Source organism: Panulirus ornatus, chromosome 23 (assembly GCF_036320965.1).
Source record: "Panulirus ornatus isolate Po-2019 chromosome 23, ASM3632096v1, whole genome shotgun sequence".
Taxonomy (NCBI): domain Eukaryota; kingdom Metazoa; phylum Arthropoda; class Malacostraca; order Decapoda; family Palinuridae; genus Panulirus; species Panulirus ornatus.
This window is the reverse complement of record NC_092246.1, coordinates 5,499,230-5,526,730: the sequence shown is the minus strand read 5'-3', so window position 1 is coordinate 5,526,730 and position 27,501 is coordinate 5,499,230. Positions and strand designations below refer to the sequence as shown.

The 27,501-nt window shown below is 44.6% G+C and overlaps 1 protein-coding gene across 16 annotated transcripts in view; it reads right to left on the bottom strand.

The window, feature by feature from the left end:
• Window positions 1–27,501, bottom strand: part of Cda5 (Chitin deacetylase-like 5) — a 196,226-nt gene that overhangs the window by 21,751 nt on the left and 146,974 nt on the right. For 10 of the 16 annotated variants that reach the window (XM_071676456.1, XM_071676455.1, XM_071676454.1 and 7 more), the window contains exons 3-10: window positions 12,316–12,514; window positions 11,208–11,360; window positions 9,596–9,656; window positions 8,753–8,866; window positions 7,827–7,891; window positions 2,784–2,908; window positions 2,446–2,530; window positions 1,278–1,466 (exon numbers count right to left, since the gene is read on the bottom strand). In XM_071676456.1, the coding sequence (XP_071532557.1) occupies window positions 1,278–1,466; window positions 2,446–2,530; window positions 2,784–2,908; window positions 7,827–7,891; window positions 8,753–8,866; window positions 9,596–9,656; window positions 11,208–11,360; window positions 12,316–12,514 (991 nt within the window). Of the gene's footprint in view, window positions 1–1,277; window positions 1,467–2,445; window positions 2,531–2,783; window positions 2,909–3,207; window positions 5,426–7,826; window positions 7,892–8,752; window positions 8,867–9,595; window positions 9,657–11,207; window positions 11,361–12,315; window positions 12,515–27,501 lie in introns of those variants that run through there. The other 6 variants (XM_071676460.1, XM_071676462.1, XM_071676469.1 and 3 more) reach the window with 3 other exon arrangements.

Below are 27,501 nucleotides of genomic sequence, written 5' to 3'. Positions count from 1 at the left end.
GAAGGATGGCTGAATTCACGCCATGAGATCGGCTTGAGGTAAACTACTTCGTGATTGGGTGTAAGTAGTTCAGTCGCCGCTCTACAGCACCGTGGAAATTGGTCTACGTCCAGATTAGAACTTTGGCTTACGACTCGGAGTCAACTCTAAATTTTTTTTTTTTTTTGGTTCTTTAGAGACAGATGTAGACGACCTGACATTTCGTCCATGCATTTAGACTTAACATAAGGTAACTGAATCATGCAAGTTGAAATATTACCCCAATCAACCCATAGCATTACTGGTTAAATCCATTTACAGAATTAACTTCATGTGATAAGATCTTTATAACATTCATTGTCAAAAATAAATTAGTCTTGTGAGTTGATAGATCTTTTAGTCTCATCGACCAATAGATCTATCAACCTTATCACTTAAAAAAAAGATCTGCTGACTAATATAGATTGAGCTGTAAAACATAATATAACATTCACGTCCTAAATACTTAAATCTATATTCATGCTTATACACTATCAACTAAATACCTTAATAATAGACTAACAATACTATATACAAGATTATTTACAAACTTATGAGATAATGCAAGCATTGATACATGAGATATTTATATACACAGACAACAGACCATTTGGGACAGGCTGGTCCTGGAGTAAGAGCTCTAAGTACAGAGCGGTGGTAGAGGCAGCAATGGAGAAGGGAAGGGAAGGGAGGGAGGGAAGGGAGGGAGGGAAGCAGATTTGAATGCTGCTGTCTCGACAGGAAATATTCCCGAAAAGACCATTTGCGAATGCTGCTTACAAGGGATAAACTTTTAGGCCTTGATACGACTGGAAGAAAGCTGATTTAGAATTCCAGAGAACCTGGTAGACAAAGAAATAAGGCCAAAGGTTCCATAAGCGACCCCAGTCACCAAAAGCACCTTCAGTATTGCTGGCAGAAATCAGAGACGCCATTTCCTCGAAGCTTCCCACAACCGAAGACCTCTAGGCTAACACCAGAATGCCTTAGGGCGTTCCCTACGAAGCAGTGGAAGGAGCAGGCACGCAGACGACGCCCCCAGCCGCAAAGAAGGAGACGAAGAGGAAGATAATGCCCATCTCAAAAAGGGAAATTTTGAACCCGCTGGTTAAAACCTTTTGCGCTGGTTAATGTAGGTTTCCCCAAGCTGATTACGACTATGCCATAGCTTCTTGACTCTGGCATGTCAGTGCGGCTAAAGATGTTAATGTCCTCTGGCAACCCGTGAACTAAAAGGATTGTTCATGACCAGCGCATACCTGACAGGGACTGGCCTCAGCTTGGGAGCACTTGTAGGAGCGGGAGTAGTGGTAGTAGTAGTGGTGGTACGTGGGGTGGTGGTAGTGGTGGTGGTGGTGGTAGTAGTAGTAGTAGTACTAGTGGTGGTTGTGGTTGGAGGAGATGGTGGTGAACGAGTCGCACCCCGACTTTTGGCGAACTCTTCGTTTCTAAATACACAGTGTCAGGGGACAAGGGATTGAAGATAGACTTTAGAATTCTTCTTTTTCTTTTTTTGAAGTTTAATGAATTTTGAAGCTATTCTAGGCTAGATGAATTGATAATTGATGAAAGACTACGCATTCAACGTTATGGTTTCAGGAGTGGGGTTTAAGACAAGGAATGAAAAAGCTTTGAAGTGCAGTACTATGTGCCAGGGAAGCAAACAAATATTTATGAAATTGAGTGACTGCTGGCAGATGAGGATGGGACAAATGCACCGAGTGAGACTGAAAACTGCTACAGTGTGTGGTGGTGCAGTGTGTTGACATACAAGAGAGCAAGAACATCATAAGAAACCATCAAACGAGAAACTGTTCGATGGTAAGCATTCTTGAAGACTAAAGAAATGAAATTAACCCATAGGAAAATTCTTCTTCTTTTTTTTTGAGGCAAAGTGACAAGCTCCAAGATGGTGTGGCAGAGAATACATGTGGAGGTGTAGGCTAATGCAAGCCCCAATTAGCGGCCTCCCTACCCACAACAATCATCCACCTGCTGCAGGAGCCAATGAGTTAACCTGGAAGGGAACAAATGACGAGGGAAGGGAGGGAGGTATTGGGACATCGGGTTCTTCAGTAACCATGGCAAAACACTCTTCATTACCTGCTTCATCATCGTCGTCGTCGTCACAATATTTTCCATAACACTTGGGGTGATGACCCTGTTTATCATCTCTGCTTCAGTAGCTTCACCGTCTCTCGACGGCTTGAAACATATAAAAACAAACACAACAACAAGCGCTCTGTCTCAAGCATCATAAAGACTAACCATGAGATTTTAACCACTAAGACACTGGGGGATAGGGATGATTATGTCCAATAGCTCTGCTGTCTGCACTTATTGAAAAAAAAAAAAAGAGAATCACTTGATTAAAACTGAGTACCTATACTGAGGAACACAAATGTAATTGTTATCTTATCTTTTTACCTTATCGGAACCCTTGTAGGTGCAGGTCTTGGTGCTGGGGCAAGTGTGGCCGGTGAGGCAGCGGGGGTACCAATGTCGTAGTAATCTAAGATAAACGTAAAAGAAAAAAAGATTAAAATGATTATTGAAAACCACGAAATCTTACACTGCAAACATTAGAGTCAACCCTTGAGTAGCAAGACACAAGCCTCTCCCGATTGCATTAACGTTCATCCTCATATTTGAGATCACGAGGACTGATCACAGCAGTGTGCACTTACCGTAGATCACGTGGACTGATCACAGCAGTGTGCACTTACCGTAGATCACGTGGACTGATCACAGCAGTGTGCACTTACCGTAAAGCAGATCATCGTAGTAGTAGAAGTACTCGGGATCGGTGAAGTTCAGATCGGCGTAGAAAGCATCGTCGACCAGTGGTCTAGAGGTGACCTTAACCGAAGTGGGGCGTCTTGTGTTGGACCTGGAACATCGGGGCTTTTATGACCTCTCTCTCTCATCTTTAATATTCATCATGGTCTACTAAACTCTCCTTATCACCTGTAATAACTGAGACGCAAAAGTATATATATAATTATGTCTTTTATCATCTGGCTAAAGGGAAACATCCCTACAATGTGAGGCACTGTTGTAAAACTGAAGCATTTTGCTTTATCTCACTCATTTAGCCATACTATGGCACTCTACGTCTTGTTAAACCCCCCTTGAATAGACACAACTAAACCCAAAGTTCATCCCTAAGTTTGTATGTGTGTGTGTGTGTGTGTGTGTGTGTGTGTGTGTGTGTGTGTGTGTGTGCCTCCACCATTCATGCTTTTTATTGAAGCAACACTGCTCGAGCCTTATGTTTGTCATGCAATGGGAGCGGTCCAGTGAACAGAAAAAAAAAAAGCTGGTGAATCTGCATATCGAGGAAAAAAAAAAGAGAGGAGTTTGTCCCATAATTTTTCCTTGGTACACTTCACTATTTAGTGCTGCCCTCTACAGAGTACAAGACTTGGCAAGAAAACAAATACAATAACCTCAGTCGTACAGACAACAATATCACGTTGCCTTCCTTGCATTTGATGGCTAACCTGAGTCTTTTAGTCGTGTCGTTTGCATGATTCAAAAACAAGAGAGATTCATTTTTATTTTTTATGTCGTGTGAAAATGTGCTTCGTCAAAATCTAGTCAAGGTTTTTGGGTCAGGGCAGCTCTAAACATGTAGCATTTAGTTGAGGTGTTGGTGAGCAGTGTTGCTGGATACCTGAGAGGTTGACGACTGTCCTGGGTGTTGGGAAGGAGATTCGGGGAGGATAAGGATAAGTCTGAGGTCTTGGGAGTACTCACAGGCAGTCTTGAGAGTTCGGGGTGGTGGACTGTACCGGGTATCTGGGGAGGGAGTGCTAAGGAGGGAGCTTTCTGCGAGAGGGAGTGGAAGGGAGGGAATGTTGACCTAGCTTTAGAAAACGGGGGGAATGTTGATGGTTGGCGCCTAGGAGGTTTCGTAGTGACGGATTGTCCCAAGGGGTTTCCAGGACGACGGTTTCTTTTGGGACTTTGATCCGTGATCTCAATAGAGTTGAGCACAGGATAATTTTCAGGGGATGTGACACGGGGTGCTGGCGAAGTGACACGGGGTACTGGCGAGGTGACACGGGGTGCTGGCGAAGTGATACTGGGTGCTGGCGAGGTGACACGGGGTGCTGGGGAGGTGACACGGGGTGCTGGCGAGGTGATACGGGGTGCTGGCGAGGTGACACGGGGTGCTGGCGAGGTGACACGGAGATCCGATGAGGTGGGGTTACGTTTTGAAGGACGGGTTGGGGATGGACGTTGAGGGACCCGAGTGTCTGAGGGGATATATATTGGCTCCTGTGAGGGAGAAGAATCTAGCTGAGACTGAGACGGACGTGAAGGGAATGAGGTCTCCTCCAGTAGGAAAGGAGATGGTCGTCTTGGGGTTTGAAGGGGATGGGGTGTCTGCCTGATGGGTTTGAAGGGTTTAACAGAGTGTGAGGTGGAAGTTGGACGTGAATGTTTGCGAGGCTGGTCATGTGCTGGCCTCACTGCTGCCTCCTCGGGAAGGAAGGGCTCCGACTTCGGTAATGAGGGAAACCTGGTGTTCAGAGAACTTGAGTGGACTGATTCTGGAAGAGGTCTTGATGGGTTTGACTCTCTATGGGGAGACGTTGGGAATGACTCCGACTGGAATCCTGGTTGAAATGAGCCTGTCTGGACCCCCGGTTGGAATGATTCCAACTGGGGTTCAGTTGAGAATGGATCTAAATGGGGTACAGGTTGGAATGACTCTGGATGGGCCACAGGTGAGAATGACTGCAAATGAGATCCAGGTAGGAATGACTTTGGTGGTTGTGGTTTCTGTAGGAATGCGTCTGAATGGGGCCTATGTGGGAATGAAGCTACTTCTGGCCTGGGTCTCTGTCTCTGTGGGTGGAGCTGTTGCTGGATGGGCGGTTGTCGCGTTTGCTCGCGCGCGGGGTTGCTGAATGGACGCGTGTCAAATGTCGAGGCAAAAGGAGTGAAACTTTGGAAATTCCCGAAAGGGTTGGCTGGCGACGACTGTCTCGGGAAGGTAATTGGTGGACGGAAGTGCTGGTTGAAGGAGGAAGGGGCCCTACGGAACTGTTGTGGGTGAATTTGTTTTCGAGGGGCATCCTGGTGGAAGAAGTTGCCCTGTGAGGAAGACTGCCTGCGGGTACTCCTCTGGTCAGGTCGGGAGTTAAGGAAGTGGAATGGGATATTCCTTGGGTTGACAGCTGTAGATCCAGAGGACTGTGGTGGCTCATGGGTCCGGGAGGCCAGCCCAAGTCTCGCTGTGGCTGCAGAAGGGATGGATGGCTCCAGAGCAGAGCGTCCAAAGTCAGAGTCCTGTGTAGCGTCCAGGGTTGTCAGGTCTCGCTGGAGGAGCTTGGCGGAGGAGGCCGAAGTATCGCGCACCGACCTCACTCTCCCCACACGAGACTGCAGCTGTAACCTTCACACAAACACCCGCGTCAGGCTAACAAGTCCTGTTCCTCGACCCCATGCACTAGCTGCTACACCTACTGGCTCAAACTAATAGCTACCTAGTTAAGTTAGTAGCTCTAGTTACATGATAACCTGATGTACTTAAGATTACATATCAGTCGGGGATAGATGGGTGTGGGGTCCTTGTTATCATAGTCTGATAAAACTGGATTCTTACTTTGACTTGAGTATGAAGATAGATACTTGAAATGATGAACAAAGCAGTAAAGTTATCGTATTATCATCCTCTTAGAGAAAAGTTTATTTATAATATTAATTATATATAACTCCAGGACCCATTTTCATGGGGCTACTTGAACCATCAAAGCTGCGCTACAATCAGTACCAGGGTAAGGATAAGGACTCCTGCAGAGTGAGAAGTTCCTCAGTGAGATTATATTCCGTTTCGTCTACTGACGATGATACAGCCTCACTGAAGGATACTTATCACCCACATGCTGGCAGAGTCCGGTAGCGCCTTATACATTAATCTCAATCCCTTACTAACCTCATACCTCATTCTTACTGGGACTAGTTGAACTATCTTAACATTCTGATTCTTTACATTGTGAAAGTAACTTCTGAAGTTATCTTTAATGACGTCTACCTTGAATGATCATATGGCTACGATTAGTATTGACCATTGTGGTGGGTGTACGTCAAGTAATATGGGCTGAGGGTCTACTGTCGTATATAACTGATCTCAAGAGATGGGAACATCTTCAGAAGAAAGGAAAGATGAAGATTTCTCTCTCATGAAATAACTTTAAGACATATGGACAGACTTTACGAAGAAAATGTCTAGCAGGACATCACTTCCGCTTATCAAATATGGATGAATAAATCATAATATAATTACTAGATATATAGATAAGATCAATATTTGCTTTGTGATTAGCGTTGATGTAATTCTAAGAATAACATGATATATTAAACCAATGGCATTTGAAAAAAAGAAAAAACCTTAACCAATCACAAAGACAATGGTTTAACAGGACTTGATATAGTAAGTTGATAGATTAGGCTCAAGGGTTCAATAGAGTTCAATCTTATGATATTTGGGGATTCAGTCCTTACAACTAACCAGCAAAAGAGGAGCCACATGTATTTAGTCCTTGATATTCAACAAAGTTTGATCAGCAGCCTGACGTATATGTTGCCACTCTGGTCATAATCGATAAGTGTGACTACATTATCCTTAATTTAACTTTGATGATCTTATCTACGTTGAATCTTTACAAGGCTTAAGGAAAGAAATGTATAAGAACTGCTTTAGTTGGCTGAGAAACAACGTTAAGTGTTAAGGTATAGATCATATATATATATATATATATGACAGGGGAGAAAGAATACTTCCCACGTATTCCCTGCGTGTCGTAGAAGGCGACTAAAAGGGGAGAGAGCGGGTGGCTGGAAATCCTCCCCTCTTAATTTTTTTAATTTTCCAAAAGAAGGAACAGAGAAGGGGGCCAGGTGAGGATATTCCCTCAATGGCCCAGTCCTCTGTTCTTAACGCTACCTCGCTAACGCGGGAAATGGCGAATAGTTTGAAAAAAAAAAAAAAATGAAATGCGATGCACATCGTCACAAAATGTTGCTAAGGCGTTTCTCGTCCTTCTGGTCTTAAAAAGACAGCTTTCTGACCACTGATTCCACCCACATTAGTGAGATATTCAATAAGACTGACTAAAATGATAATGTCATTAAATCATATTAGTAGTTAGGATTTTTTCCTCTTATTTTCCTATTCCTGTTTCCCAGCCAACTTCAAGGACGCCAAAGTTGTACAAGTTATATATTTACTGAACTGAGCCCAATTCCGTCAAGAAATGGGCGATTAGTAAGGAAATGGGTATTTGGTATCAGTCACTATGATTCGAGTGTGATTGGAATCATGTTAATCACGAGGCATGTGACTCATACACTCTAGGGAAGGATAGAAGAATAGCTGAAGAAGTTTCATAACCAATATATGATTAAAAGACGATGTAAGTGAGGGTCACTGGATCTTTGCTTCCTTTAACAAATTCATATAACGTAAAATAATGCTTTCTAAGTGTCTGTGCAAATTTCTTCTTGCGAATTTCTGCAATTTGACATAACAAATAATAAATGAAGGTCGTATAGATTTGATAATACAAACAACAATTAGAAGTTTAACAGTTAGATTTGGAAGGTAACAGTTAACTTTTAACGGTACGAAATTAAGGTTTAATGTGAGCTAAAAATTTCTGATCTTGTCAGTTTAAGACATGAAACTTCTTTGCTACATGAGAGTGTAAAGGAAGATATAAGATCGACGAAATCTTGGCCCACTGAAGATCTAGAGGCGTTAATCCTGTAGGTCTGATGCAGGATACAACACTTACGAAAAGACTTGTGGGCGGAAGGTGGTCGGTTTCGCATTGACGGGTCGTTGGCTGGACTCCTGAACCTGTCGTGAAGAAACAAGTGTCTTAAAATGTGAAGAAAGATGATGCAAACATCATCTTAAAAGTCTGTATACAGTCGACTTTATTACAGCCTAGAATAACATCCAAAACTATTACAAATGACGTTGAGAATTAATATACGTGTTCTTGACGACCAGTTTTTATGATCTGGGAGCTTTACATAAGTGTTAGGAAGGCCTACTTTGAGAAGAGCTCTGTGGCTTACTTACAAATCCCCTTCACATCTTCCTTCGTCTTGTACAAGGGATGTGCTATGAGTGTATCGCAAAAGGACTGGAAAGATTCTTTTGATGGACCGTAGTAGCTATTCTGAGAGATCAGCCGGGGCAGGGAGCGAGATGTCAAACAATTTCACCAAAGTTCTTTTTAGATATGAAAGGAAATGTTTTTCTGGGATCACTAGGAGCATTCTGGGCCTACGTTGAATGACACTCCGCAAGGCTGACAGAGAACTACTTACATGTGCCCCAGAGAGCTACTTACATGTGCCCCAGAAGGACGTACATACATGTGCCCCAGAAGGATGTACTTACATGTGCCCCAGAAGGACGTACTTACACGTGCCCCAGAAGGACGTACTTATATGAGCCCCAGAAGGACGCACTTACATGTGCCCCAGAGAACTACTTACATGTGCCCCAGAAGGACGTACTTACATGTGCCCCAGAAGGACGTACTTACACGTGCCCCAGAAGGACGTACTTACATGAGCCCCAGAAGGACGCACTTACATGTGCCCCAGAAGGATGTACTTACATGTGCCCCAGAAGGACGTACTTAAATGTGCCCCAGAAGGACGTGCCCCAGAAGGACGTACATGTGCCCCAGAGGGACGTACTTACCGATGTGTCAAAGAAAGATTGTTGGGAGAAGCGAGGAGAAGCGAGTGACTGCTTGGGATTCGGCTGCTGCCTGAAGAGAGCCCTCGGGCTGTTGGAACGGTCGTTTCCGTCGAACTGCCAACAAGAAATGAGGTGATTAGGACTGTGCTCAGCGAGGAGGAGGAAGAGGAGGAGGAGGAGGAGGAGGCTTGAAGGGAGACTGACAGGGAGAGGGAGTTAGTAGGGAAGAAGACATGTGTGAGGTTTGGTGATGGGCAGATGAATGGTGTAGAATGACAATGATACGTGAGGCAACTGCTAAATCTAATGACAGAACATACATCTTTGAGGGAAGGAAAGTTAGATTCTTCTTCTTGGAGTTTTGGAGAAGATCGGGAGTGAAATTACTGCCAGTCGTAGTAAGAGACATCAGAAAAGAATTTTTAGTTTCTTAGAAAATGTTGATGGAAAAGGTATGATACCTAAAAAGGATATTTCATTCCATAATATATCAATGAGATATAAAATGGATATGATTTAAAAGCTCCTCTATATAGGTATTATCATAAGAGCAAAAAAAGATTAAGTTTGAAGTAAGATAAAGCAAAAGTAAGAACAGAAAGATAATAAAATCATTTAATGCGAATAAGATAAAAGTGATAATCTATTTCGGAGCTAATAAAATTCTACATTAAAAGGAAGTTGAATCGACTGTTAGGATAAATATAACATCAAAATCTAACATCACAAGATTTACGAGAGATAAAACAGACACAAGAACATTGTGTTTCACTGCATATTTAATGCTACGGATAAGAACAGATCACAGATGGTGATGATGAGGGAGACAGGACGACCACTGACCTTCTGGGGTGAGCGGCTATCCTTAGGAGTGTAGCTGTGTTCGAAGCGGGAGTCGAAGCTGCTGAGAATTAGACAGGTACGTTAGTCTGGCTAGTGACGACCTCATGACAGCCCTGTCTAACAGGCTACCTATATAGTGACGGCCATTTGACCCTTCTTCCTGAGAAGGTATCTATAAAGTGACTGCTATTTGGCCATTTTTCTGATAGTCTAACGATATAGTGATTGCCATTTGACCTTTCTGCCTAACAAGGTACCTTTAGTGATTGCCTTTTATTCCACTAGACAATCTATTGTGCCTATATCGTGACGACCTTTTGACCTTCCTACCTGATAAGCTACTGATACGGTGATGGCCTTTTGATCAATGTATGGATGACCTTTTGATCATTTTTGATCTTCTATATATCTGATGACCTTTTGATCAGCCCATCTCATAGAGGTGATAACAAAACTCAACCAACTTCTTGACCAAAGTCAGTTTTCATTGAGAGGATGATTAAAAATTCCCCCATTTTTCCATGAAGAGGATGGTACATATTTCCCTGATATTCCCTAACTAGACTCACTTTTCCTTGACCAATGAATTCGAATTAAGCAAGAATCAAGATACTATTTTCTGTCTACACTGATGACTAAATGTTTAATACTAGAACTGTTTTACGAAATGAACACACTCACAATACCAGATCACTTCACACTTAAGCTGGCTTGGAGGAATAGTTCAAGTTCTATACAACTTCTTAACGACCACCCTAAACCATTTACTAATAGTTTCAATATTCCTTTATTTATCAGAATCGACGTCTACATAAACTATCATGATTTCATGTTCCTTCTAACCATTCTATAACATTCTGCTAGATTTAGAATACTTCCCTGACTTTTGAAATTTTCCTAACTATCCTGTCTAATGAAATACCTGCTATAACATCTGTCTAACTTAGTAAACTGGCTATCTGCTTGTTGACCCTAATTAGCCCTGATTTCTACTGGTTGATTATATTTTTCCCCCTGAATGATTACTCAATTGAAAGAGAATATGGTTAATTTGCTAAGATCCAAAGTGACCATTTGCAATGTGTTTGAGCCCTGTCCAACGAGGGATTAATGTGGGCCTGATGATGGCTGACTTCTATCCAAATTATCTATCAATTGGAGGGAATTAACATCCACTGAATACCTATATAACGAAAGGAGTGACCGATATCTATTGAATATCTGTCTAACAAAAGTGATGATCAATATCTAACTAATCTGTTCAACGAAAGTGATCAATATCTAATTCATATGTTTAACGAAAGTGTTGATCAGTATCTAATCTATATGTTTAACGAAAGTAGTGATCAATATCTAACTGATCTCTTTTACGAAAATGGTGATCAGTATCTAACTAATCTGATTAACGAAAGTGGTGATCAACGTCTAATGAATCTATTTAACGAAGAAGATGGTCTAAGAATGTGGCTTCCATCGATACTCAGTCAATGAAGGAAATGCTCAATGCACATTGTCTAATGAAAACCCCCCCTCTGTCTCTAGCGTATTGGAGAATCTGAAGTCTAGCTAAGGACTGGCTTTGGTCAAGCCAGTAGAGACTCCCAGTACCTACCCGACGGAGGGCGTGAGTGACTCGGTGGCAGTCCTGACGGGGCTGCTGTTCGGTGGACGCTGGTCGGTGGAGCGCACAGGAGCGATGCCTGAGCCGGCTGCGGAAGGGGTACATTCGACGTTGCGGGGCCAGTCACACGTCTCGAGCTCATGGCTGTGGAGGCGTGGCATGTTTACACACATGGACACACTTACATACATACGTAGAAGAAATACGATCCTCTTACACCTCATGATGACCAAGATAGGATGAGATATTCCTAAAGGAATGATATGAGAAGAGGAATAATCTATGTCTACGTCTATATTCTCATAAATGACGTCAACACACTGGCTTCGAGGGAAGGAGTCACTCCACCATTCAAAACACGACGGGTTTAGCCGCAAGGACGAGTGAAAGGGAGCTTGTGAACCCGAGCTGTTTGTTTATTCTTGGATGTACTGTGTTGAAGTTGACCCCACAGAGACAATTGTTTATTACGACTTTCTTTCTTTCCTTTGACCTATATCCATTTGGATCTTACGTTGACTCTGGCATTCCATGTACCCGCTAGAATGAATGAATGACTGACTGACTGCTTGTGTGCTCCTAAAGTTCGTAAACTCTGATCTGTGAGAGCTGATTCTTTGTGTCGTTTGACCCTCTGTGAATTCAGATTTTCCGTGAATACCCACACTCCCTGTGAGCTCCGATGGCTCCTTGTTTACTGTGATGACTCCCTGTTTACCATGATGTTTCCTTGTTTACTGTAATGACTCCCTGTTTACTCTGATGACACCTTGTTTACCCTGATGACTCCCTGTTTACTCCAATGACTCCTTTACTGTGATGACTCCCTGTTTAATCTCTAATGACTCCTTGTTTACTGTGATGACTCCCTATGTACTTTATTTCCCATCATCTTTAATTACAAGTTCACTCTAAGCCTCTTGTCTATCAACTCTAGCTCCTTGCGTACTCACACATCATGTGTACTGCAGTGTTCTGTGGTCCACATCCACTCAATCCTTCCACTCCACATTGACTCATCGTCATCCATCACTCATCATACTCCCCTGGTGATCGAAGACCTTCGTCAGTAGCGATCTAGTTTCGCACCGGAACTGACCTGTATACCAATCCTCCTGTGCAGGATTCCTGGAGGGCGCCGCCGAAGACGCAGACGTAGTACTGAGTGCAATCCGACGGGTGAGGGTAGTAGCCAAAGTCCTGTGGGCAGTTGAAGGAGGCGATCTCGGACTTCCCAGCGGAGATGCGCTGTCGCCGACGACCACCATTGAGTGAGCGTTGCTGGCATGCTGACAGTCCTGCCCCAGCGAGGGAGTGAGAGGGAGAAAAAAAATATATATGAGAAAACAGACTCAAAAAAGAACGTATAACTCACTAGTTTTCTTGATATGAAAATGAGTAGGGTTGCTATAAGTCCCCGATGGATAGAAATAGCCAGTATAGCAATGTGTTAGCTATCTATGGTAACCTAAAATATAGCTGGGAGCGGAGGTGGTATAAGATTGCCAGCGAATCATGGAAAAAAGTTTTCGGTCACAAGATGTTTACACAGTTTGTTTAAAGTCCTGTAGATTCCTATGTAAGGAACCTGCTGTTGGTTCTCTGAGGGAATTGTAGGATATCTTAGGACGACGAGTAATCCCCACACGACTTGGCAAGGAAGGATTTTAAAGGATCTGAAGGAACGGTACAGGAGGGAGAGAATCATTTTGATATAACGCGGAAATATTCACAAAACAGGAAGTTTCAACTCTCCACCGGGAAATGAATATCTCAGGGGTTTCGCTCCGGTGAAAGTGAAAACGACGACACGCGAACATTATGACGACGAAGATGAATATGATCTTGATGGCAAAAAGGAACAGAGATACATAGGATAGAAGTTCTGTTAGGCGATGATGAACGGGAGGGATGGGAGCTACACAAGAAAGAGGATGATAATAGCCACCAAACCTTCATACCTCCACTCAGACAGACGGAAGGTGGAGGAGAGAGAGTTGTGAATGAGTGATGACCAGTGACGTGTTTACCTTCCTTCGTTATGTCAACATTCTCACCATGGAATGAACACTGTCAACATTACGGCTGAGCGGATGTACACAAGCCAAGGCGAAGTACTAAATGAGTTATGACCAAACTGGGTCTTCAGCATTACATCACGTATACACACACACACACACACACACACACACACACACACACACACACACACACTATCATCTGCATAGCCAAGGTCAGCATCAGAATGGTGCTCTTGGCAGTTCTGGGCCAGGTTAAGTGGACAAGTGCCGGGGGTCAGACACGTTTTTTAACATCCACCAAACTCAGTTGGCTCAGGAGGAAGATAGGGTTGATAATAGTTCTTTTTTTTTCCCTCTGCTGATTGAGAAAGCTGAACAGGAGACCGTAAAGTGGACTGGAGTCTAATATAAGAAAGGGAACAACTTGATGTTGTTTCTCGTCAGTATTACTGGATTTAATCTAAGGTTTGCTCCCAGAAATCTCATTTCCTTCCTACGATAAAAAAGAAAACTTCATCGCTTTAGTTGGCTTTATGATAAGTGAACCTGATCTAAACAGCGACCATTGATAATTTAGTTACGTCATACGTGAAAAACAACGTACAGCATCAGTTCCGAGAAAACTTTGGCACCTCATTAAAACACACTTCGTCATGTACTGTTGCACTATACACAATCCATCAACGAGACCAGGACGTTCTAAACGCAAGAGAACAACTCAGATCATATGACCAATCATGTATCAATTTACTCCCTAGTCACACTGCAGTGTACTCCCCAGTCCCTGTGTTAAAGATGGAAGAGAAGTCCTTTTAGAGTAACTCGTGGAGGGATTACGAGGTCAGGCGTTCCGGAGCTGAGCAGGGAGGACGAGACAAAACACAATGATTTAATCCTTTCACTTGGGCATTCTGGAGCAGTTACGCCACGGACGGCTGTGTTGGTCCGTCGTACCCTGCTCTCGGTGTCACCCTTGTACTTGGGCTAACGTGCTCAAGTGCCTTCATCCATCATGTCACTTTCATCCTCGTCGTCATTTCACTGCCGGGATTACGTGCCCCAAGTGGCCATCGTGTCATTTCTTCTGTCTCATCCTCGTCATCATCCCACACGAGGCATTGTCATCACCCGCTTCCATTCATCAACACCCCTCATCACAAACATCTGTTGATTGTATCGTCGACTCGTCCACACACACACACACATACCCATCCACCGTATGATATATGCTTCAGTCTCTGCCCCAGACCTTCCTGACCTGATTCAGGCTTAGTCCAACAACCTCTTGTACTCTGTTTCAGCGTCCCACATTGTTCCAGTCACCTTCGTCCTCTGTTCCAGCGTCCCACACCGTTCCAGTAACCTTCGTACTCTGTTTCCACACTGTTCAGCCACCTTCGTACTCTGTTCCAGCGTGCCACACTGTTTCAGTCACCTTCGCCCTTTTTAGGGTACAAACCCTGATGAAGTGCTTGTGAAAGTTGTACATTCTCTGTTCTAGCCACCCTAGCTCATCCAACTGAGCATGTTCTGTCACAGTCATCCACTATGTTTTCTGTTCTAACCACCCTTCACTCATCCAACTAAGCATGTTCTGTCACAGTCATCCACTATGTTCCCTGTTCTAACCACCCTTCACTCATCCAACTAAGCATGTTCTGTCACAGTCATCCACTATGTTCGCTGTTCTAACCACCCTTCACTCATCCAATTAAGCATGTTCTGTCACAGTCATCCACTATGTTCGCTGTTCTAACCACCCTTCATCATCCAATTAAGCATGTTCTGTCACAGTCATCCACTATGTTCGCTGTTCTAACCACCCTTCACTCATCCAATTAAGCATGTTCTGTCACAGTCATCCACTATGTTCGCTGTTCTAACCACCCTTCACTCATCCAATTAAGCATGTTCTGTCACAGTCATCCACTATGTTCGCTGTTCTAACCACCCTTCACTCATCCAATTAAGCATGTTCTGTCACAGTCATCCACTATGTTCGCTGTTCTAACCACCCTTCACTCATCCAATTAAGCATGTTCTGTCACAGTCATTCCACTATGTTCGCTGTTCTAACCACCCTTCACTCATCCAATTAAGCATGTTCTGTCACAGTCATCCACTATGTTCGCTGTTCTAACCACCCTTCACTCATCCAATTAAGCATGTTCTGTCACAGTCATCCACTTGTTCTCTGTTCTAGCCACCCTAGCTCATCCAACTGAGCATGTTCTGTCACAGTCATCCACTATGTTCGCTGTTCTAACCACCCTTCACTCATCCAATTAAGCATGTTCTGTCACAGTCATCCACTATGTTCGCTGTTCTAACCACCCTTCACTCATCCAACTAAGCATGTTCTGTCACAGTCATCCACTATGTTCGCTGTTCTAACCACCCTTCACTCATCCAATTAAGCATGTTCTGTCACAGTCATCCACTTGTTCTCTGTTCTAGCCACCCTAGCTCATCCAACTGAGCATGTTCTGTCACAGTCATCCACTATGTTCGCTGTTCTAACCACCCTTCACTCATCCAATTAAGCATGTTCTGTCACAGTCATCCACTATGTTCGCTGTTCTAACCACCCTTCACTCATCCAACTAAGCATGTTCTGTCACAGTCATTCCACTATGTTCGCTGTTCTAACCACCCTTCACTCATCCAATTAAGCATGTTCTGTCACAGTCATCCACTATGTTCGCTGTTCTAACCACCCTTCACTCATCCAATTAAGCATGTTCTGTCACAGTCATCCACTATGTTCGCTGTTCTAACCACCCTTCACTCATCCAATTAAGCATGTTCTGTCACAGTCATCCACTATGTTCGCTGTTCTAACCACCCTTCACTCATCCAATTAAGCATGTTCTGTCACAGTCATCCACTATGTTCGCTGTTCTAACCACCCTTCACTCATCCAATTAAGCATGTTCTGTCACAGTCATCCACTATGTTCGCTGTTCTAACCACCCTTCACTCATCCAATTAAGCATGTTCTGTCACAGTCATCCACTATGTTCGCTGTTCTAACCACCCTTCACTCATCCAATTAAGCATGTTCTGTCACAGTCATCCACTATGTTCGCTGTTCTAACCACCCTTCACTCATCCAATTAAGCATGTTCTGTCACAGTCATCCACTTGTTCTCTGTTCTAGCCATCCTCACTCATCCAACGAAGGATGTTCCTCTGTCAGAGTTATCCACTGTGTTCCAGACGCCTTGTTGATGCGGCCACCAAGTTCTCCTCTGGTCCCGTCCTGGTTGATATATTCCACCTACCTACCCACTCTCTCCCTCGACAGGACTGCCCCTACCACTGATGTATTCCACCCACACACACGCTACCCTCGACGGGGCCGTCATCCTGGTAAACCCTCACACTTCCACCATTTACCTGGCATGAAGCAAGACTGAGGGAGGAGGGAGTGATAGGAGTAATATGGGTGTGTGTGTGTGTGGTGTGTGTGTGTGTGTGGTGTGTGTGTGTGTGTGTGTGTGGTGATGATGTGGCTGAATTTACGCCGTGTACATGCCTTCATTCAGCCTTATCTTGAGTGCCGCGAGGGCAAGCACGCGAGAGAGAGAGAGAGAGAGAGTGTTTCATCACTCTCATTTTCACTGGAATTCATCGTCTGTGTCTGAGCATACCGTCTGACTTGCTGTGGTTGAGTTATCAACGAGGCAAGAGTATGATTAGATCCCCCCTCGTTTCATTCGCAAATTGTCTTGTTATCACGTTTTTATTTTCGTATGATTAGTGATAACGAAGGTGAAGATGACGTTAACGAAGGTGAAGATGACGTTAACGAGGTGAAGATGACGTTAACGAGGTGAAGATGACGTTAACGAGGTGAAGATGACGTTAACGAGGTGAAGATGATGTTAACGAAGGTGAAGATGACGTTAACGAAGTGAGAATGAAGTTATATGAATTGATGTCTCTGTTTCTATATTCTTTAATCTATGTATTTCTATATAATTTTCACTATAGTAACAAGATGTTGTTTATATATATATATATTTCACTAAAGTCTGTTAAGATTGGTACAATTACTGTCAGAAGTATTTGTTTAATACTTCTATTCATCATCTCATGAAAAAAATTTAAAACCTAAGCATAACAAAACGAATGATAAGAACAGAACAGCTTTGTATCGTATGTCAGGCACCTCGTTCCTGAAGAGGACAAGTTGTCGTACAGGTGACTCTACACTTTCAGTGTGTGTGTGTGTGGTGATGATGTGGCTGAATTTACGCCGTGTACATGCCTTCATTCAGCCTTATCTTGAGTGCCGCGAGGGCAAGCACGCGAGAGAGAGAGAGAGAGAGAGAGAGAGAGAGAGAGAGAGAGAGAGAGAGAGAGAGAGAGAGAGAGAGAGAGAGAGAGAGTGTTTCATCACTCTCATTTTCACTGGAATTCATCGTCTGTGTCTGAGCATACCGTCTGACTTGCTGTGGTTGAGTTATCAACGAGGCAAGAGTATGATTAGATCCCCCCTCGTTTCATTCGCAAATTGTCTTGTTATCACGTTTTTATTTTCGTATGATTAGTGATAACGAAGGTGAAGATGACGTTAACGAAGGTGAAGATGACGTTAACGAAGGTGAAGATGATGTTAACGAAGGTGAAGATGACGTTAACGAAGGTGAAGATGACGTTAACGAAGGTGAAGATGACGTTAACGAAGGTGAAGATGACGTTAACGAAGGTGAAGATGACGTTAACGAAGGTGAAGATGACGTTAACGAAGGTGAAGATGATGTTTCGAAGGTGAAGATGATGTTAACGAAAGGTTGTATGTGATCCAGTGTTATAAAGGGATGTGGTTCACTAGGGATCTGTAATTTACTGCCATAAGGACGTGATCCCCCATCTCAAGGTATGGGATTGACAACCATGATGGAGATGATGATCAGCTCATCGCGAGAGATGTGATCCACCGTTACAAGGGACGTGATTCACCTACACAAGGGACGTGATCCACCTACACAAGGTACCTGATCCACCTACACAAGGGACGTGATCCACCTACACAAGGGACGTGATCCACCTACACAAGGGACGTGATCCACCAACACAAGGGATATGATCCACCAGCACAAGGGACGTGATCCACCGCAATAAGGGACGTGATCCACCAACATAAGAGACTGAGACTCCCCCTTGGGACTGAGGGTCTTTTGCATGACCTCTCCTAAGTCATGAGGGTCGTAGTTAACCTCTCAACTATGGGTGGAACACACGTGCATCTAACGTGGTGATTACATCCCTACAGGTGAGGCGTCTGACGTGACTCTTCCTATCTCAAGGTTACGAAACCGAAAGTTTGGCAAGAAGGCTATTCCTGGTGGACGAGAGATGACGGTGTAATCACCAGCTTTAACGACTGTCATTTAGATTCAACCTTTAACGACGCTGATGTATGGAAGGGGCGTTTATATCTAGGGGTCGTAGGTGCGGGTATAATTCTTTCCCTGTTACTCTCCAAAGGGATTTTAGTCCTAAATGGTTTAGTGAATTGTTTTGTCTTGCCTCCTACACTCTCTCTCTCTCTCTCTCTCTCTCTCTCTCTCTCTCTCTCTCTCTCTCTCTGTCTAGCCTTCATCTGTGAAAGATTGTAAATCCGGACGTGTGTTTACGCTTGTAGATTTAGCTGTGCTTCTATTCATATCACGCGTTGGATGAAGTCGGTTCGATATTCTGCCTGTTTTCGATATCCTGAAAATAATTCGGCCATTTCATAAGTGGCATCGAACCCATTCCAGCCTCCCAGAACAAACGAGAATAGGACTATGATGAATGTCATTAATTACTTCGCATAATTAAAGTGTCACTGAAGAGCAATCACTTCCCCCGTATCATTGACAACTTAGTAATGCCTCTATAGACCAAACAGATGTGTATATCATTATCCTAAAGTTGTTCGTATGGGTAAGTGTTTATGAAGTTTACATACGTATGTCTGTCGTACGCACCGCCATGCAAACATCGAGCCAGCGTATCACAAGACATCCTCATTCACAAGATGCAGCAGCTACCATACCGATGATACTCAACAGGAGCTCCCCAGCGCCCCTCTCTCCTACGTTCACTTTAGCAAGACCAATACACATCACTGCCACACCTCCCTAGACTGTGGTCCCAGCCTTATACCCTTGGGTTTAAATATGCATTACATCATGAAGAACTCATGACATTACAGAAGCAACCTTGAATTACATTTAGACACAGGGAAGTGTACATTTATAGGCGCCTGTGAACCGTCCGTCAAGGCTCTCATTTGTCCAAACATTTGCTTGCTCACTTGTACACACGTGTGGATGACGAAAGCATGAATTCACATGTATATAGACTTAAGAATATTGTAGGAGTCATCCATCTGTCTGACGTTACAAGTATTCTGTCCTTTTTTGAACCTACTTCCGCAGACGAACGTCTGCTGTGAAGCAGCACCTGTGTTGACACCTGCAGCTACTGGTGTGCAGGTGCTGGTATATGCTGGGTGCACCAGGCTTGCCAACACCAGAGGTATGATCACCACCACCTTCTCTACTGCTCAGTCTTTCCTTCCCTCCGCCAGCGGCGGTCTCAAAAATTACAGGTTGGAGACATCCTAACTGGCGATTAACGTGAGAGAGAAAATAAAAGCGAGGATCCTTGGGTATCCTGGGGTACTCGAATGTGTCCGGCGCTACTGCCGGAGGCTCTGTGGCCGCGTCAGGAAGGTCGGCTGCTGGTGTTGTCAAGGAGAACACTCGTAGATGTGTAGTATCTATGCACCATCCTCGGTTGCATGATGCTCGATGTCCTGTCTTGAGAAATGGACTTGTATTCATGGTGGAATGCGCTTCGATCCCCTTGCGTAAGGTTGTCTCTGATCAGCTAAAAAGCCGAGTCTCCATCATAAGCTTCGATACCTTGATCAGCCTTATATATTGTACCAACAATATCTATGACTTGATCTGAACAAAAACACTTCGATTTAGAGCATTAACTTCTGAATAAGTTGAATATAAACGACATCACATCATCCTGGTTGACGGCCAGTTGATTTCTGTGATGTATATATAAATGACATTATCTTGACCGACCTCCAGTTGATTGTTGTCAAAATGAAGACCAAACGACAATCCTAATTTGCATATCAGGTATCAGCGATGAGTGTGTTCTTGTGGGGTCTCATAAAGGCTTTCTCCTCCCCCAGGAGTACTTGTTTGTGACCCCAGGGGTAAGGGCAGGGGGTAAATCATCCCCTTGCAGTACGCTTCGATGTTCGGTGAGGTAAAGGAAGGGGGCAAATCTGCCCTAAAAGACATTCCTTCCTCTTCCTTCCTCAGGTACCTAAGGGGTAAGGGAAGACCCTGTCAGCCCCTGCAGGTACCTCTAGGGATAAGGGAAGACCCTGTCAGCAACTGCAGGTACCTCCAGAGGTGAGGGAAGGGGCTGTGAATCTGCCCCTGATGCTTGGCCAATGTCACGCCAGCCTGACTATAAAAAAAAAAAAGAAAAACTCCCACGCCACGATCAAGGTACTTTCACTCTCACACTTTAAGTTCTCACGGGTCAGACCCTCCCTCACTCCCACCTACCTCCTCCCCCTTTTCCCCAACATTCTGTACTGCTCACAGATCACACACACACACACACACACACACACACACACACACGTCTGCTTACGTCCGTGCACGCAGGCCAACCTACGCGTCCTTCTCTATGCAAATCTTTTACGCCTGGGCGCCATCGAGCACACGCACGCGCTCAAACTTCAGGCCAATTTCTGGACGCTCTCTTCTTCATTAAGCAATGAATAAATGCGACCTCTGCATCTTTCTCATGTCAATCTCTTATCAGCGACATCTCTAATTACCACACACACCTTCCAAATGCTTCTTTTTAGTCAAGCCTTAGTCTCTAATCAGCATAAAACAACTGGGGATACTAATTAGAATGATCTTTTTATACTTTGATAAAAACTAGATCGCGAACCATCCAGCGGAAGCGACTCATTCTGAAATGACTTAGAATTTTATTGGCTTACTCATCAACACCTCGACGATAGAACTCTCAAAAGAATCCGTCAGATTGAGCCGCGGAAAATGGTGAACAGGGAGGAGCTGTCTCCTCAGACACGAAGAGAAAGACGTTACCTTCATACGCACACACACACACACACACACACACACACACACACACACACACACACACACACACACACATGTACGCCAGAGGAGAGTCTGGAGTGGAATGGGTGAAGGGAAGGGGATAATGAAGGAAGGAAGGGGTGAATGAATGTATGGGAGCGAAAGAGTGGAGGTTGGGTGAAGGTGATGGGGAAGGACGGGCGTCTCGAACATCGGGGTGACGGGGTCAAGGAAATGGGAGTAAGGTAAGAAATACTGTGGGAGAGATACAGAAACTGAGGCTTGCTGTCTGAGTTCATGGTTCGACACAAGAGAGTGCTAACCTTCAATGGACACATGACTCTAGAGGGGAAAACACCACCTATGTATCATACAGAGGTGACCTCTACTGGCGTCTCAATTCTAATAAACTCCTCTTTACTATTTGTTCGTTTCCCTAACATCATCCTACCATTCTCGAGGCGTTTGTACTACCAGAGAGCTGGGCTGGGAGCAGCACGACCTCCTAAGGTCGACATACCTGCAAAGAAAAATAATCATACATTAGATTTTTCGTAATTTTCAATGTAATTTTGTATATATCAGATATATTCATATTAACCACAGATAACATTGTCGTGGCTACGCTTGACCTACAGCCACTCAATCTTCCAGACGACACGTACATGTCAGGGAATGTGTCAGGTTGATGTATGATCGAATGATGGAGAAGCGTCCGAGGTCCAAATGTCTGAAATAAGGTCCATTTCTAACCATTGCTATACCTCGGAAGTGTCGGTAACTGGAGACTCTCTATATAAAAAACCGCACAACGTATAGATGTCTAATCCTGGATGTATTCCTGCGACACCTTCAGCGTCATGGAGAAAAACACATCACAGGAAGGTCACTGGGGCAAATGACGTGTATGGTACTGACAGAGGATCTGTGTTGATCAACAACACTGAGGCAGATCCCTCTCTTTTTTTGCCAAACCTTTAACGCTTGACTTCATTTACAGTTCCTCCTCATCTTCTTTGTTTTTGTGATGGTGCTGGAGGGTGTTCCAGAGAGAGAACTGAGGTTGTTCAATTGTTATTAACCGAAGCTTAGGGACTAGAACACTGTAAAGCAAAGAGTATTTGAAGGATAAAGACATCTAGTCAGAGCCAAGTGCTTTAGTTAAAATCTCGACGCTCCGATGCTCAGAGAACAATTTAAGGGGAAGTCCCAGAGGAGACTCAGGTAGCTGTGAGTTTCTGAGGGCGTCAATAAATAGGAAAAAAAATATGATATAAATAGCTGAAGACACTGCACCACGCCGAGCAGAACACACGGAGGGGACTCTGGATACCCGCGTGAAGGTCGTGTCGAAGGTATGACGAGAAAAAAAAAATAGAAGTACTGGTGAGAGAGATAGCTATGGCGTGCCGCCAAATTATGCTATGAAGTTTTTTCCCCCTTCCAGCTGCTCGTGATGTAACTTGAGTCGTCGCTCTTATGCAAGTCTTGTCTCCGGCGGGGTTGAGGCGGGCACGCCTCGCGCGCGCGCGCGCGTCCTCGCGCCCTCCCTCGCCCAGCATCGTCGCTTCGTGATGTGTGGCACATAGGCGACCTCACCACCCCACCACCCACATAGTTCTTCGAGACTCACACACACCCCAGGAGGCGAGACCCGCCTCACCCTCCCTGCTTGCCTGTCTGTCTGCTTGCTCTCCACCGCCTTCCTCGCCACACCAGACATAGCCTCGCCTGCCTCTATGCTCAAGCATTGTTCCCTCACACCTGCACCCTCCCACGGTCGGGGAAGGTATGAGGATAATGGTTTCCCTTTCCTTGGTATCTACTCTCCCACTTCTATTCTTCCTCCCCTTCATTTCTCACCTAATTGCTCGTTCATATGTCTTTGGTCTTGACCTCTTACTTTCGCTTCTCCTTCTACCATTTCTTTACTACTTTTCTCTACCTTCGCATCTACTCTTCATCTATCTACCCTACCTCACATTTCTTAAGTCTTCTACCCATTTCCAAGACCCATCTTCTTCCCCTCACTGGCTTTTCTAACTCTCAGCAGTTCCTTTACATCATCTTCAAGACACCAGTCTCTCTGCCATCTACATCCACACTATCAGCTTCAAACACAATTTCCCATTCACTATAAGAGTCTCATCTGACGATGGGAAATTTCGTCATTGCGTAAACACATGAACTCATGACGGATCGCCATCCACTTCCTCTCTTGATCATAACACGTCTAGCTATTCATCTACCTATGTGTATCTGTCTTTATGTATGTACGTACGTAAGCAGAGATATTTCATTGTATACTTCCAAACCCATTTTTTTTCTATACTTTAAGCAAGTATTCTGAATATGCTTATGTGATTATACTGTGATTTGTCGTAAGTCTTCAACTGTTACCGTTCACTTATGTATTTGGCAGTTTTTGGACTGACGCAAATCTCACTTTCATCTTTCCTCATCTGTGCGGAAGTAAGACCTCCACTCACTTAAGGTAGTTACCATACTCGCCATACCATTACTACACACACACTCACACGATAAGATCTCTCGAACTCAAACGCTTAGCACGACTAGAGAGAGAAGGTTTGGGTCGACAGTCGCTCGACCAAAAATCAAGTTGCAGCTCTTTTGAGTCATGTATGAAGAACGTGAGGTCCTAACAGGTAGATGGGGAAGTGAGAGTGGATATGGGTGAACGTATATTCCCGGTGTTCAATACCTTACGTGTAGGACTGGTTCCGTCAACGGGTACTTCTTAGTGATCCAATCCGTCTACTGGAATGGTCTTAATTTCGTCTCATCTAGTCCCCGTTCACACCACATCAAGTATAAGAACCATAGCCAGAGTCAGACACTAGATATACTATACACGAAACCACTGTATTATCTATCGTCAGTCTAACAAGAGTAGTAGACAAAAAAAGTGAAAACATTTGTAGCCATAACCAATACAGTGGGCAAGTCAAAGCAACATGACCCTGTGCACCAGAACGAATTCGGATTTTGGTCATCGACCCAAGAGAATCTGTCTTCATCAAAACGTGAACGATATCTGTGGTCGACACATGACAGTAGCTTCAGCCAGTACACCTTCAGGAGGGTGGTGTTTGGCGTCGCAATGCGTCAGGAAGCTCTTCTCTTAGTGTGATAAAAGGAAGAAGAAGAGGAGGAAGAGGAGGAGAAGGAGAGGAGGAGGAGGAGGAGAATGAAGATGATCAGGAAGGCCTTCTCTCACTGTGATAAAAGGACGAAGAGGAGGAAGAAGAAGAGGAGAAGGAGGAGAAGGAGGAGGAGGAGGAGAAGAACGAAGATGAAGATGAGACACTGTGCGTGAGTGTATGCGAGTCTTTGTGCAGGAGAGTGAATGTAAATTATTGGTCTGGAGTCACTGCTTTGGTTGTGAAGACGGATCTTGGCATGACTGATGACCATGGTCGCGTTCCTAGCGCTCTGCCTGCATCACACACGGCTTAAAGTACACACGTTTAATGCTTCCTACTCACGAGGTAATGTTTTCACACACACACACACACACACACACACACACACACACACACACACATACATACACACACACTCATTTTTTTCATTGTCTTTCATACGTTCTCGCCTTAGTGAGGCAGAGTGAGGCACTGTGCCCTGAAGGACAAATCCTCACTTGACTCCTTCTTTTCCTACTTTTAGAAAGTGATAATAGAGGAGGGGGAGAAGACCTCCAGCGCCCGACCCCGCCCATCTAAGTCGTCTTCTGCAACACGCAGGAGAAACGTGGGTGATAGATGGTAATTCGTTCCTGTCGCTCGGATTACATATATATATATATATATATGTGTGTGTGTGTGTGTGTGTGTGTGTGTGTGTGTGTGTGTGTGTGTGTGTGTGTGATTACTATTTGTGTTACAGGGAGAGACTTTTACGCTCATGTTGTCCCGTCTTTTAACCTTGTAGATATGTACTGTGTCTCTACTTTTGTGTTTCTATGCTTGTATATATATATATATGAATTGCGTGTGGGCAGACTGTCGAGTCCAGGATTCGAACCCTGTGCTGAATCATGGTGCAAGTGTTCACACGAATGGTTGAAAATAGATATAAGTAATACTTACGGAATTAATATGCAAATCATTTCTTCGCATCAGCTTTTTAATGTGGTATCCATCATGGATAATCCCTTAATCCATGTAAACAACCACTGTATACCACTATCTTGCCCCTTCTCACAGCCCCCCCCCTCCTTCCCCTAGTACCACGAGACACTGGCTGGCTCTCTCTGTCACCCCTCACCTCACTTGAAGCTGTCTTTCCTCACTTCCTAGCTGGCTTGTCGCCCCTATACCCAAACCTGCTTACCCTTGTGTTCCTTCTTTGACTAGCCTGTTCGCCCATCCATTCATCAGTCCTGTTGGATTGGTTGTCTCCTTGCTTGGCCGTCTATCCGGCTGTCTATCCCTCTCCTCGTTCTTCTGTCCTCCCTCCTTGTGTCGCCATCCTCACACAGGGCCTCCCTCGCCCCCTGTGTCTCACTGGGTCTTCCTCCATCAGCTGGAGTTATTGCCCGCGGGTGATGGGTGCGCGAGACCACATGTTTCCCACTGGGTGATTTACCTTCCCTCATTTCTCTGAACTACCGAGTCACGATGTATTAACATAATTGGTGTGTGTGTGTGTGTGTGTGTGTGTGTGTGTGTGTGTGTGTGTGTGTGTGTGAGAGAGAGAGAGAGAGAGAGAGAGAGAGAGAGAGAGAGAGAGAGAGAGAGAGAGAGAGATGAACCGCCCTGATACAGATGTCATGCAAGGGAAAGGGAACAAGTGAGTGAGAGGCCAGACACATTGACACAGACGACATGCAGCAGGAGCGGTGAAGTACAGAACAGTGCACTTGTCAGTGAAAGAGAAAGGAAAGTCTAGAAAATCACTTCGATCGTACAAACACTCATATACCAGGTGTTCTGGGAAAGGTAATATCAGAGAGATGCCAATGATAGCCAAAGTCTATGAACATCACGAAGCTCATCTTGAAATACTATGATAGAAACAGATACTTTATCTTATTTTCTATTCACTTTATAAACTTATAGATGATAATGTATCATCATAGCACCGTCAATTACCTTTATAGCAATTACGCCAAGAGATGCTATCAAGATCCACGTCATATATTTCCACCATATATCTAATCTTTCGTAAACATCTGGAAAACTGCTCTACTTTTTTGATGGCTCGCTGTGACATGAAGACCGAGCCAGCAGTGTGTCATGAGGCTGTTGCACAATGTGTGTGTCGTCGTCAGCAACAGCATATCCAGATAATCACCTTCCAGCTCGTTAGTACTGCCCAGGATATTCTGGTTTGACCGGCCAGTTCCAGGTGTAAATGGCTGGAGGCTCACGACCCCCTTCTCAGGGAACATGATCGTCTGGTTCGTCGCTAGGCTTAAGATGCTATAAGCCTGTGACTTTTTACCCATGACCCAATCTATTTATTGAGACTAGCGTCATTTGCTAACCCTCGCTTTTACCAGCTGCGAAGGCTTGCTAAGAAGAGACGATCTATCTTTGTCGCAGATATTCTCTTTTTTTTTTTTGGTCAAGCAATGGTTGATTATGTGCCACTCTTGTCAGCCAGCACCGGCCCGTTGCCAAGCCTGCCTCCAGATGGGTGGCCTTGATTTATCGCTGGACTGGTCGGCTTTTGTGCCTGCCTAACAGGCTGGACCTGAAGCTAGAAGGAGCACTTGTGTGTGTCGCGCTAGCTGGCTGCTGGACTACTGGTCGCGTGGACCGGCTCTCGTGTCGGCAAGTTGGACCGGAGGCTGGTTGGACCGGGTCTTGTGTTGGTAAGGTGGCTGGACCAGCTCGTGTGTTGGTAGGATGGCTGGACCAGCTCGTGTATTGGGAGCTGGGTTAGTAGTGTGCCCTCTAGTCTTGCACCTGGGGCCAGGATGGACCAGCATCTGTACCAAGTAGTCGAACCAGGAGCTTAATGGTCCAGGTTTCTTGCCTGGGGACTGAGCCAGTGGCTGGTGTAAGTACCAATGCCCCCCAGCTCCCACTGTGGACAGGCTTGGCCTAGTACATAGGGTAAGGAAGTATGCCATGAACACATTACATATGA